The sequence below is a fragment of the Meleagris gallopavo genome, chromosome 9 (assembly GCF_905368555.1).
Source record: "Meleagris gallopavo chromosome 9, MGAL_WU_HG_1.1, whole genome shotgun sequence".
NCBI classification, from domain to species: domain Eukaryota; kingdom Metazoa; phylum Chordata; class Aves; order Galliformes; family Phasianidae; genus Meleagris; species Meleagris gallopavo.
Window position 1 is genome coordinate 16,342,722 of NC_139412.1, and position 13,060 is coordinate 16,355,781.

The 13,060-nt window shown below is 47.2% G+C and overlaps 2 protein-coding genes, 1 long non-coding RNA gene and 1 other non-coding gene across 4 annotated transcripts; 3 read left to right on the forward strand and 1 right to left on the reverse strand.

Annotated features, from left to right (window-relative positions):
• The first annotated feature begins 2 nt into the window (after window positions 1–2).
• On the forward strand, window positions 3–7,685 carry UPF3B (UPF3B regulator of nonsense mediated mRNA decay). Its single transcript, XM_010715472.3, has 10 exons — window positions 3–321; window positions 457–563; window positions 632–738; window positions 2,145–2,243; window positions 2,539–2,649; window positions 3,286–3,329; window positions 3,997–4,185; window positions 4,665–4,816; window positions 5,506–5,818; window positions 6,658–7,685. The coding sequence occupies exons 1-10, from the start codon at window positions 145–147 to the stop codon at window positions 6,802–6,804; spliced, it is 1,446 nt and encodes a 481-aa protein (XP_010713774.2). The 5' UTR covers window positions 3–144; the 3' UTR covers window positions 6,805–7,685.
• LOC146543793 (uncharacterized) lies at window positions 2,800–12,951 on the reverse strand. Its single transcript, XR_014884926.1, has 2 exons — window positions 11,531–12,951; window positions 2,800–11,238 (listed from the first exon to the last, which is right to left on the reverse strand). It is a non-coding gene; the product is annotated as an uncharacterized LOC146543793 (long non-coding RNA).
• On the forward strand, window positions 7,692–10,102 carry RPL39 (ribosomal protein L39). The gene is made up of 3 exons (XM_085230343.1): window positions 7,692–7,825; window positions 7,992–8,095; window positions 9,770–10,102. Exons 1-3 carry the CDS (start codon window positions 7,823–7,825, stop codon window positions 9,816–9,818), a joined length of 156 nt encoding a protein of 51 aa, XP_085086469.1. The 5' UTR covers window positions 7,692–7,822; the 3' UTR covers window positions 9,819–10,102.
• On the forward strand, window positions 9,169–9,300 carry LOC116216953 (small nucleolar RNA SNORA69). The gene has a single exon (XR_004160699.1). It is a non-coding gene; the product is annotated as a small nucleolar RNA SNORA69 (small nucleolar RNA).
• Window positions 12,952–13,060: the final 109 nt, after the last annotated feature.

Genomic DNA, 13,060 nt, shown 5'->3' on the forward strand with positions numbered 1-13,060 from the left:
CGCCGGAAGTCGTAGCCTTCCAGGCCGCGCGGGGGCGAAGAGGCCTCGGCCGAGGGCGCGGCCGGCGGCCCGCTAAGGCGCAGCCGCGAGAGGCGCGCGGCCAATGGGCGCGTTGGGGTGCGCGGCGCAGCTCCGCGGCCCGGGATGAAGGAGGACAAGGAGAACACCAGGCCCAAGGAGCGGCGCGGGGCCCCTGCCGGGCCGGGAGCGGCGCCCGGAGCCGGCTCGGGGGCGGCGGGCGGCTCTGACGGGAGGACCGGCGGCACCGCCGAGCTCGAGCGGCTGGAGCGGCCCAAGGACAAGAAGGAGACGCTGAGCAAGGTGCGGCCCGGGCCGAACGAGACAGGCGCGTCGGGGAGGGAGTGGAAGACGAACGGGGAGAGGAAGGGAAAGAGAAAGAGAAGGAGAAGGGGGGGGCGGCCCTCGGCGCTGCCGTAACGCCGGGCCGTGCTGCAGGTGGTGATCCGGCGGCTGCCGCCCAGCCTCACCCGGGAGCAGCTGGAGGAGCACCTGCAGCCTTTGCCAGAGCACGACTACTTCGAGTTCTTCGCCAACGACTCCAGGTAGGGCCCCGCCCGCTGCTCCCCGCCTCGCGTCCCGCCCGCCCGCCTCTCACTGCCTCTTCCCGCAGCCTGTACCCGCACGTCTTCTCCCGCGCCTACATCAACTTCAGGAACCAGGAGGACATCGTGCTGTTCCGAGACCGCTTCGATGGCTATGTCTTCGTGGATCACAAAGGCAGGTGGCCCGGGGGCTGGAGGGCGGCGTGCGGGCCGTTTCTGCCTCTTGGCAGCACCGTGAACGTGGTGGAAGATATCCAAATAAAAATAGCACCTTACGCTCAGTGGGAAGTAAGTTAGGTTAATTTTAGGTATCAGATGTCAAATGTGGGTGTGCTCAGCTCAGGTGGTGCTGGAGCTGTTATAGAGGCAAGGTTGGTGTCAGCGTGGCTAATGCTCGTGCCCCTCATTGTGTGAGGGTGAGCAGAGCGCTGGGTGTTGTCCTTCCCACTGGGTGGAGGCTGAGGTCAGTGGTGTCACCTCGCTCTGCCTCTCCTTGCTCCAACGGTTCCATACTTTTGATCACTCTGTAATACCATTCAAGGCCTGTCTCACACCAGAGTGAGCTGCCTTGGTTTTGTGCAGGGAGCATTTTTTTCCCTGCAACCCAAATTGTGGAGTTGTCTGATCTCCAGAGACGTTGTGGAAACACTTGTGGGAAACAAGTGTTGCTCTTGGGGTGCTTCTCCAAGAGTTTGAGTGCTACTTAGCTATGTTCTAACTGTGCCTTAAATATTCAATGCATCTCACATCCTTTACTTTCACATTAAAAAAAACCAAACTGCTTATATTGGGTAACACCAGTCCTTGCTACTCTCTCACTTAAAATCTCACGTTCAGTGGAAGCTGTGACAGGAGTAGTCCTCTGGGCTTTGGTAGACTGAGAACTTCCCACTTAGCTTTGTTTCAAATCTGTATGGATCTTTTAATCCATCTGGGTGTTTTATGTGACATGCAGCTCTGCCTGTAGAAACCTTTTATTTAGGAGGTGCATAATGGGGTTCTAATAATGCCTGTGTATTTTCTAAAGATGCTCCTTTGTAATGTAATGGCTCATTCACCATATTTACCACGCCAAAGAATAGCGCTAGGTTAATGTTGCCATAAGTGCAGTGTCCCTGTTGGAAAATAAAACTCCAAAGCCTGTTTGCAGTGTGTGGATGTTACATTCTACTGCATTTTGTCAAAAAGTGAGATTTGCCTTAGTCGCCTTAAGGTGAAACGTTCCCTGCTGCTTGCACAGCACAGATGTGGTCTGCAGGATGAGGGCTGTGCAGGGTAAGGGAGGTGGCTGAGCTGGCAGCTGTGGGCATCTGGTATTTCCCCCTTGTTCAGGGTCTGCAAATCTGGTATTCTGTTAACATTGCAAGACAACTTGTTTCATGAATTTTGCTCTCTCTAAAAGCGTTATTTAATTAAATAGCTTTGAAAATAATTTATGTTTTATGTTGTTCTGTTAGTCCCTTCTAGTATTGCGTGTTTCTGGCATAGCTCATCTTTCTGTTCTAGACATGCATGATATGCTCTATTTAACGCCTGTTTCGTTTCTGTCTTAATGCAGTTTTTCCCCTCCTCTCTTAAAAGGTCAGGAATATGCTGCCATAGTAGAGTTTGCACCTTTCCAGAAAGCTGCAAAGAAGAAGAGCAAGAAAAAGGATGCCAAAACGGGGACAATTGAAGATGGTATTAAAGCTGGCTAGTTTGTTTTGCATGCCTAGAGACTTGAAAGCCCTAAAAGTAGTTTGAATGCAGTATTTTGTGTATTGATAGATTTACACGTAAGCCTTATTACTGCTGCTTTATTGGCTGCAGATCTGTTAAATATAGCTGTCATATTTACAGCAAATTCTTTGAGGGTGGACAGTTCATGCAAGGCATCATGTAAACACTGCAATTTCACTAGTCTACTCCAAACTTCCATCAGTGACCAAGTGGATTATTTTCGTGCTCCAGTACCTTTTTTTTCTTCTCTCTGTAGACCCAGAGTACAAGAAGTTTTTGGAAAGTTACAGTGCAGATGATGAGAAGTTAACCTCCACTCCTGAAACCTTATTGGAGGAAATAGAGGCAAGAAACAAAGAGCTGATTGGTATGGAAATCTGCATGCTAAGTTACGTTTTCCTAAAGCACCAAGCAAAGTATGTGGTGTATCTTTAAGCTGTGATTTCTCAGCCTTGAGGTGTCTGAAAGTTTTTTCACGTGGTGTTGTTAAACCTTTAGGCTAATATACTCAGTGTGCTTTTTTTTTTTTTTTTTTTTTTACTCTCATGATGTAAATTTTTCTCTTTAAGTTTTATATGGTAATCTTCCTTTGGGTTTTGAACTGCTAATCAGATGTTTATTAGCTGCACAAGGCTGTGGAGTGGCTGCGTTTTGGTGAGGTATGGTGATGTTCTGTTGTGCTTGAGTAAAACAGGCTAGAATACTCTCTCTGGAGCATGCTATAAGTATCAGTGAGGAAAGCTGAGAAACAGATAAGGCAGGGTAAATGTCTCTTTACATACAGGTATGCTGGAAGACTTACAAACATCCTAAACAAAATTTTAGAATTGTAATGATTGTTGTGGAGTAGGGTTGGGATACTTGTTTCACTGCTGTATTGCTGGATGGAAGAGAAGGTAGACTGCATAGTCCATAAGGCTTCTTCACGTTGTATAGAATTTTGTTACAGGTATTGCAGTACCAGATAAAACATTGTTTACACTAGCTTTCATATATTTTCTAGCTAAAAAGACTACTCCCTTACTGAACTTCTTGAAAAATAAGCAGGTAAGACTTCTGCCCAGAATCTTCTTGTTGCTTGCAGATAGAATAATTTGCTTGTTTAGAGCATGAGTGCATATACTGCAGGGTGCTTATTGCTGTGTTACTGCTCTTCTTTTTGAAGAAGCAGCTTTTGATCCAATTTCCTTGCTCGTAGGTAGTTCACATATGTTAAACTATAAGAACACTGGCCTTTGTAATAACAGTGATGTTTGTGTGCATTCTGGTCACAGCTAGCACCATGCTGGACATCTCTGTGGCACTACCAAATCAGATCTCATTTAAATGCTTGTGTTTTAATGCAGCTGTGGCTGAGGTCCTTGTAGATAATCTTTCTCCTAGCACATAAAATCTTATTTTAACATCTAGCAATTCAGAAAATCACTGATGAAACAGATTTAATTGAAATTAGAATGATAAAGGCTGAGTCCAGTGTCTTTTCCTCCCATAAATCTTGACTTGTGCTATGCTTTAAACAGTTGATGCTGTAATAATGTGTTCAGGTTCACAATAGTACTATAGAGAAAACAGTGTTTTTGTAATAGGGAGAGTTTTGAGATGAGTTATTTTCTAATGGAATACTCCATCACTTTGTAGTAAAGTACCCTGTTGGGCTTAAAGGGATGTTTTCTAGTTTGGAGATACACTATTTCTTTGTTTTTGACACGCATAGAGGCTCAGAGAGGAAAAGAGAGAGGAGAGGAGGAGGAGAGAATTGGAAAGAAAAAGACAAAGGGAAGAAGAAAGAAGAAAATGGAAGGAGGAGGAGAGAAGAAAGAGAAAAGAAGCAGAAAAACTGAAGAAAGTAGACAGATGTCCAGAAAAAGAAAGAGACAGATCAAAAGAAGAACCAAAGATTAAGGTCTAGAACAGTTCTTTATTATAAACTGTTACATTCCTTTTCCCCTATTATTTGTATATAAGTCTTTCAGAATGTGCTCTGTGTGAAGAATCACATGAGTTGGTGTTCGTAAATTACCACTTTTTTGTACTATTTAATAGCAGGCATTGTAAAAGTTAATGTGCTGTAATGCTTCATAGCAATACTTAAAGCTTTTGTCACGTGACTTGTACATGCTGTGGTGAACAAAATCGTGAATTTACTATGAAATAGAGACTTATTTTTAAGCTTTCTAACGTGTGTTTTAGGACAACAAAATCCAATATGTTGTGTGGATTAAGCTTACTCATACACTCCAGCTTTTAAAGTACTGCAATTTGCAGTAAAATTAATGTGTATTTCTTACTGGGCTGTGGTTCCCTTGATGCAATTTCAGTGTTGTGCCAGACAAATATGTATTAGAGTGAGCTTTTTAGTTGAGACTTGTGTTTTCTTTGTAGCTACTTAAGAAGCCTGAAAAAGATGAAAAAGACTTGGAGAAAAAAGAAAAATCCAAGAAACTGGAAAGAGAGACTCTGAGGGAGGAAAAAAATGCGAGTAGTGCATCTGCCAAACGATCTGATGGGGAGACAAAAGAAGAGAAGGCAAAAAAGTATTCTAGTACTTGCTATAAATATCTATATGTATATATAACGTGTTTCCTGATCATACCAAGGGTCGGGCTTCTCTGCCATGACCATGTTTTGAAATTCCTTTCAAATGATCTTTCTGATGTAAGGTGTGGGATGTGTTTTCTGTGGCAGTGCAACACCCCCATGATTGTGAGAAGATGTGTGAATTACGTCATTTCTTCACTAGTGGACAAACTTTAAGATTTTTTGCAACTCTCTAGGAACTCCACAAGAGAAGCCCAGGTGTAGGGGACCTACAGCGGGCTGAGAGCACAATCCTTGCAATGAAAGAATTGTAACCATGGCAAGAGGAGAGGCATACTGCAGTTACTAGTCCCTTTAAGTCTTGTAGAAGGTCAAAGTGGAAAACCTAATACTCAGCAGCTTCATGATCTATTCAGGGTTCGGTTCTGCAATGTGGGGCAGAGAAATTTAGATGCTTTCAAAGCCAGAGGAGACTCGGCCAGCTATGTGACCAGAAGGCTAAGAAATGCCAGCACTTGGTGCCATCTCTAGTTATCGTGCATGACTTGGGTTAGGACAGTTTCCCAAAACTAGAACCTACCAGTCTGTCGTCTTCATATTGCAAATTTACACCAATATTACATTGATCTCCCAACTCTGTTTGGTGAATCTTTTGAGCTTCATCTTCAGTTTTGTTTTCATACAGATCGGAAGATGAGTGTGTAAAGGACTACAGGGATCGAGATAGAGATTTTGAAAGAGACAGAGAATATGAGAGAGCACAGAGGGAGAAACTGAGGCGCCAGGAAGAAGAGCGTCGGAGGCAGAAAGAGCGCTTTGAGAAAGAAAAGGTTTTTAGAAGAAAAGAGGAAGAGGTGAAAAAGGAGAGAGACTTGCTCAGAGATAAGGGAAAGAAAAGTGATCTTACAGACTTTACCTGCGGCATGGACAAATCTGAGAAAGTAACCAAAGATGACAAAAAGGAGGATACAGTTAAGAGGGATCGTATCAGAAACAAGGTGCTGTGTTTCTTCAATTTCGTGTGTTTAATTCATAGGGACCAGTTTGTGTTTTTAGGATAAATGCACTTTGAGGAAAGAACCATATTGTTTCTGTCATTGTTCTCCCTGTTAATGTAACAAACTGCTAGAAAGACTGCCAATTTGTTTACTAAATTCCCATACATTGATGTTTTTTTCCTTGTCACTGTACAGAAATTAAGCCAAGGTAGTGGGCTAAATTGTAGATGCCACGATCCCAATTCATTTGATAATGATCCAGCCCATTGGCAGGCGTTGGTACAGCATCACTAATCTGCATCTTTTGATGTATGTGCCCGAAAATGTATCTCGGAGTGGGAGACCGATTGACCGGGTTCCTCCAAAACAGGGACAAGGCTACTACGTGCCAAATATAATAGATCCTAAGAATAAATTCATGATGAAATGCTCGGAGTTCAGTTTTACGTGCTCTGCAGGTCTGCTTCTGCAGTACAAGTACGTAAGGTAGCAATACGTGAGTCTTCGCTGTCTCCTAAGACGTTATTGGATACAAATAGAAGAGGTTTTGGAGGAACTTTCAAGTTGGTCTGCATTCTGTGAGAGGAAGAGCTGAACTAGTCTCTTAAAGATGGAAGTAAAGTACCAATAACTTCAAGCAGGTGCAGTTCCTTGTGGCTTGAACAGGGGCAACCTTGATTCGAGCCAGTTGAAGTTACATTGCCACCTTGGTGGAATAATATATTTTTAGAACAGTCTGAAAAGTTTGAATTTGAGCCTTTTGTTATATTGCTGATGTCATGATAACCTTGAGAACGCTGGGACTCTGGAGGGGTCTAAACAGTTTTGATTTATTTCAGGATCGTCCAGCAATGCAGCTGTACCAGCCTGGAGCCCGAAGCCGAAGCAGATTGTGTCAGTATGAAGACAGTGCTGCAAAGCCCACTGATCAGGGAGCAGAGAAGAAACAAGAGAGTGAGAGCAGTAATGTGAAGGAAGAGGAGTGACCAGCATGCAGGCCTTATGTGTTCTGACTGTCTGTGCAGCCAAAGAGCTTGTACTACGCAATCCAGAAGTGCCTTCGAAACGAAGAAGGAACAAAGGAAGAAGAGGGGCATTGCGCTGTTGGATGTTTCTGGCTAAAGAACCTCAGTTGTAGATTTGGAATTTGAAATGTTCTCATTGTATTTTCAGTTATTTGAATTTATTTTCCTAGCATCTAACTACAACAGAGAAGAGAACCTTTGCAAAGTAGAAAGACTTTGTGGCCTTAAGTATGATAATAAATGAGTCATGCGGTCAGGAGGAGATGACACCTGGATCTAATGCAGAGCTTTACTGTAGAGCCATGGAGCTGCTGTACCATGCACTCGAGCAGAGCAAGCTTGCAGTGGTGTGCTGTTAACACGGGCGTCGCCATGCCGTGTGGTGCTCCTTCCAAAGCGACGACAGCTCCTTTATAGCAGTAGCACCGAGCCAGGTCTGCCGTGGGTGAGGTAGGGGTGGAGCAGAGCGCTCTGGTTCCTAAAAGGAAAACATCTGGAATTGCACAATGACCTCAGGAGGGGAGAGCCCTTCCTCCAGAAAGAATTAAGTTGGAGTGTATGAATAAGCTGGCTTAATATGGGATACTGCTTGAAATTCTTTTGCAAAGTCTACCTACACTGAAATGCTTATTTTGATCGAACGTAGTTGTACAGTGCATCCCCTTCTGTTCGAGTCTGAAACGTTTCCCAACTGCTGCCCTCGGTCTGTGCTTCATCTTCCCTCTGTTTTGAAGTGTTGTTTTACAGCCCGGAAAGACTCCGCCGGTAGCGGCTCCTTTAAGGTAGCGCCTGTTAGCCGTGCCGCTTTTTGTACTGAGCCCAATAAACGTCCGCAAACCGTCGCAGCCGCAGTTGCGTCACTCAGCCGCGCCGCAGGGGGGCGCTGTGCCCGCGGCCCCGCGCCGCCGCCCCGCCCTCGCCCCGCCCCTTCCGCCTCTTCCGCAGCCGCCATCTCCGCGTCGCCGTGCCGCGCAGCGCTATGGTGAGGCCATCGGCCGCCATCCGGCGCCGGGACGCGCCGCTCCCAGCCCGCTTCCCCACCGGGCGGTGACTCGGGGCTCGCGGGGGGCGGGAGGGTGCCGGTTATCGCCTCTGCCGCGGCGGGGCCTGGCCGAGCTCCCCGCGCTCAGTGCCGCTTTCTCTTGCAGTCGTCTCACAAGACCTTCAAGATCAAACGCTTCCTCGCGAAGAAGCAGAAGCAGAACCGCCCCATTCCGCAATGGATTCGCATGAAAACGGGCAATAAGATCAGGTAATGGGATCGGCCGTTGCTCCTTGAGGAGCCGCGGCCCAGCAGTGCTCAGGCTCGGCGTCACGTTCTCGTACGGACCGGCCTGAAGGCCGGAGAACCGGCTGTGTGAGCTGGCAGCGCTCCGAAGCGCGGTGCTGCACGGATGCAGCTCTCACACGGTACGCGTGGGGCACATCTCCAAAGGTTCTGTTCTGTTTTTTTTCCCCGAGCTTGGGGATCCCAGCTTTTTCTTCTCGAGCTCATTTCTGTGTTCTGTAAGTATTCATGGGTATAAATCAGCTGTTGAGATGAGCCAACTTTAATTAACGGCCAGTTAATTGAAAGCATAAGCTGCACCTGTGGAAGAATTATTCCAGAATGTTACATCAGCAGCCATTCTGCTCCTCGGATTTCTCTCCCAGCTCCTTTTCTCTCCAATAGCCTTCCCTCTCGCTGCCTTCTCAAGGAGCAGCACCTTACAGAACATACAGAGCACAGGTGTTCTGAGGTGCATAAAGAACCAAAGGTCTTCTTGGGTGTAGGGGAGGTGAAATCGACAATATAAAGTGCTTGATTTGTGACTGAAACTAATTAGCAGTAGTTCACATTTCTTTGCCTGTAGCACTTGTTTTCAAGCATTACATTCAAGAAAGCGCAGTAAGGGAGTATTGCAGCTTACCAGGTAAATGCCAGCTGTGCAAAAGATGGTGCCACTGTGAGCCCTTTGGTTTAAAGCCTCCAGCCAGCCCAGTCACTGCGCAGTCAGCTCATTGTGTAGCCCAGGTGCTCTGCTGCCCAGACTTTTCTATAAAAAAAGATCTCCCAGATCTTTTTTTCTCCTCTGTAGTGAGGAGAATGGCAGTACCAGCAGCTGGCTATGGCAGTGAGAGGCAGCACAGAATTGCTGAGTTCCTTTTGCTTCTGTTAGCTCTTCTCCTTTTAGGAAAATTAGCATTGTGTGCCCCTTGTCTTTCAGTTAACAGCATAAAAAAAAGCTTCTGTTTTCACTGTATTATATTGCTTTGTAATCATGCAAAATCTCTAATTTTTGTCTTGTGGCACTTAAGTGCTTGAGTTACCTTCCAAACTGTGCTATAGCAGGCTGCAATTGCAGTGCTTCATTCTGTGGGAGTACTGCCATTTTCCTGCTGAGAGTAATTCTGTTAATGCTGTCTTTGGTTTTACCTGTATATTGGTGAAACTGTTTGTCCTTAACATGAACATCACCTGTGGCTCATAAATGGATATACATTATCAATAATTTGATGTAGCTGTCCAGAAGAGCATACCTTCCATACGCTGCTCATCATCAAAAATGATTATAATTGTCTTAGACTACAAATTGCATGCAGGAAATAGCTTGCATGATCATTGGGCAGACTGCACGTGGGGTTTTTTGTCTCCAAAAGAGGGGGTAGAACATTGACATGCTAGTGCTAATGCATCTTTTTCTAAGACGTGTTTCTTTCTCAAGCCTTTAGATTTCTCTGCAATGCTATGCTAGTTGGTTAGCAAATGAAGAAAGTAAGCAGATGAGAATTTAAACTAAAAAAAAGTACAAAGTTGATTTTTGTTGGCAGCTTGCCACTGTAACGTGATAGAAATCCTTTACTGATGAGCTAATTAAAGGTATCTTCGATCCACCTGGATGGTAAATTGTGTGTGTTTTGCTAACTGACATTGTTTTTGTCTTAGGTACAACTCCAAAAGGAGACACTGGAGAAGGACCAAACTGGGCTTGTAAGAGAGACTGTCTTCTGGGAGCTCTAATAACACTTGTCTTTCTGCATCAGATTGACACACCCCAAACGCTGATCAACAACCCTCAAGTCATTCCTTCTGTAGTGCTGGACTGCAGTGCTCAGTTCTTGTTCCATGAGCCAGTCCAGACACATGATATTAACGGGAATCTCAAAGCATTTGGCATCTGAAACATGAAGACTGTGTTCTATTAGTGTTCTTTCTTTCAGGCATATGTATAAGTATTAACAGTGTACAGGCTTGTTAATAAATATGGACCTGAATGAATTGGCTGATTTTGTGTATGTACAGGGGATGGTAGCACAGAAAGGTAGTGTTACTGCAGACACATTCTTACCTAGTGTGGGAAACCTTGCCAGCTCTTTCCAGCCAGGTGAGGCTATGTCTTTTCAGTTACTGTAAATTGTAGAACACCAAACACACCAGTTCTTAAAGAAAAGGGGTAAAAACAAAGCTGATTTTACAGTAGTTAGTCTGGAGAAAATCTGTTATTAAACAAATAATGGGAAAAAAAATAAGGGCCTTTGGAGGCAGAGGACATTCACAGGTTTGAAAAAGACTTCATGACACAGCTGCTGTGGCTGAAGTGCAGTGTCAGTCTCTGATTTGTCGACTGGGAAAGATGGAGTTACATTTTGGGTATTTTTAGGCAATGTTACTACAAAAAGTAAGTAGCACTGTCACCATTTGTTGAAGTTGTGTCAGTTTAGCTCCTCTGGATTTATTTTATGGAGCTGCAAAGCACATTGAGAAGGTTCCTCTGGAATAAGGTGGCCTGTGTGAAGCTCTCCAGTTCCCTTTCTCAGTTGCATTTATGCTGACATGTTGGATGTATGGATGTCCCCTGTGACAGAAGCCAGCCACTGCTTCTTCCCAGTTCCCACATAACCCTTTAGAACATCTATGGGTAGACCACATAGTAATGCCTAGTGGGGTCCTGCTGTTGCTATTCAGATTGGTTGCTTTTCTCGTGTTTTATTATTTTTTTAATTGATGAAATAGCACATATGAACAGGAAGTGCCATGCAGTCAATACTGGTTAGATGCTGAAATGTCACATGCCCAGAAGAACTATGAAAGCACTTGTCCAGGCAGTGTGAATGTGAAGCTGAGACTGGTCAGTGAGATTTGTATATTGTGACTGCCTGCCCTGGGCCTGAGTAGTGTGCCTGCAGAGCCTGCCCTGGACACGTGTTCATGTGAGCTGCAGGTGGCTCTTTGGGAGTCCAGGCTGTGATGTGGGAGATGTACAGGGATCTCACCTCGTGCCACAAGTCATCCAGGGGAGAAAGCTGTACCTGCAGCATCTATGGTTCCAGGACCAGCTCTTGGGTGCAGCGTGGAGCAGAGCAGCTCCTGGAGCAAGAGATTTGGATCCCGGTGGGGGAGCAGGTTCGGCATAGCTGAGAGTTTCATTTATGAGGTTGGAAAGGAGAAAGAGGGAAAAATACATCAAGGAAGTGGAGAGATTTATCTCCTAGAAAATCCGTACTCTATGGATAGGCTGTAGTGCCTAATGTCTGCATATTCCCCTAAACATGGAACAACCTGCTTCGTGTTGCTTGGAGCTCTTACTGCTCTATGAAGTTGTCTTGATGCCAACCACAGGTGCAGCTTAATTTAAAACATTGTCAGCAGAATGGTAATAAGAAGTTACTCAAAGGGAGAAGGAATTAAACTGAAGTCCGCACTTACGCTTCCCAAATCCTGCATTCTCCACCAGGGCCTCTGATAGTTGCTGACTTACTGCAGGGAACTGCAGAAGGAGGCTGTGACACAGCACTGAGCCCATGCAGGCTGCACTGTCCCCTTCTGTCTGTGGTCAGCCATCACCTCTGCTCAGCAGGCAGCAATGGTGCAGTGCTGCTGTGGCAAAGCCATCCTGCTGCTGAGTGCTGCAAAGAAGGCAAACGGCCATCTGACAAAGTCTGGGAGTCAGCCATTTGCAGGGGTTGAGGCTGCCACGACATCCATGCAGTATTTTTCTGGGGAGTTCTCAGAGTTGTGAGTGCCTGGCTGGGCTGAATTCTCCCCCAAGTCTCCACACATTGAATGCCTCAAGCCTTCACAGCTGGCTGTCACCTCACACCCCCAGATCCTTTCCCTCTGTGCAGCCTGCCAGCCGCTCTGCCCCACGCCTGTAGCGTTGCCTGGGGTTGTTGTGAACCAAAGATCAGGACTCAGCGCTTGGTCTCCTTGAAGCTCATCCTTGCGATCAGCCTGTCCAGATCCTTCTGTAGGGCCTTGCTGTCCCCAGGCAGATCGAAACCTCCTGCCAACTTGGTGTCATCTGTAAACTTAACTGATGGTGCACTCAGTGCCCTCATCCAGGTTGAACAGGCTGGGCCTCAGTTCTGCCCCACTGGAGAGCCACACTTGTGACCAGCTGCCAGCTAGATGTGACACCATCCAACACCACTCTCTGGGCCCATCCCTCAGCCAGCAGAGAGCATACCTGTCCAGGCCTCAGGCTGCTGCTTCTCCTGAAGAACACTGTGGGAGACAGCGTCAAAGGCTTTGCTGAGGTCTAGGTAAACTTTATCACCAGCCTTTCCCTCATCCACCAGGCGGGTCACTCGGTCATAGGAGATCAGGTTGGTCAGGCAGGACCTGCCTTTCGGGAAGCCATGCTGGCTGGGCCCGACTCCCCAGCCGTCCCGTGCAGCACAGTGTGACTGCACTCCAATCGCTCTCTGACCTTCCCTGGCACCGAGGTCAGGCTGACAGGCCTACGGTTCCCCAGCCCTCCCTGTGGCGGTGTCACATCAGCAGCCTGCAGCCGCCTGGGCCCCTCAGCTGAGCAGGACCGCTGGTAGAAGATGGGAAACGGCTCGGCAGTCGCTTCTGCCCGCTCGCTCAGCTCCGTGCGGCGGATCCCCGCAGCCCCGGGAGTGCGGCAGCCCAGCTGGAGCAGCAGGTCGCTCACCGTTTCCTCCTGAGCCGTGGGACTTATTCCGCTCCTCATCGCCGTCCTCCAGCACCGCGCGCAGCGGATACCCGCCCTTACTCTCACACAGCCCTACAGGAAGCGCCGGCACCCCCGCTTTCCCCCGCCCTAATACCGTTCCCCACGGCGTCCAACCGAGGCGCCGCCGCCCTCCGCCCGGCCCCGCCCTCCGCCCGGTCCGCACCACCGCCGGCTGCCGCGGGGGGGAACCGTAACCCCGCGCGTCCAGCAGCGCGACGGCGGCGCCGGGACCGGCGGTACCGAGCACGAAAGCGGCG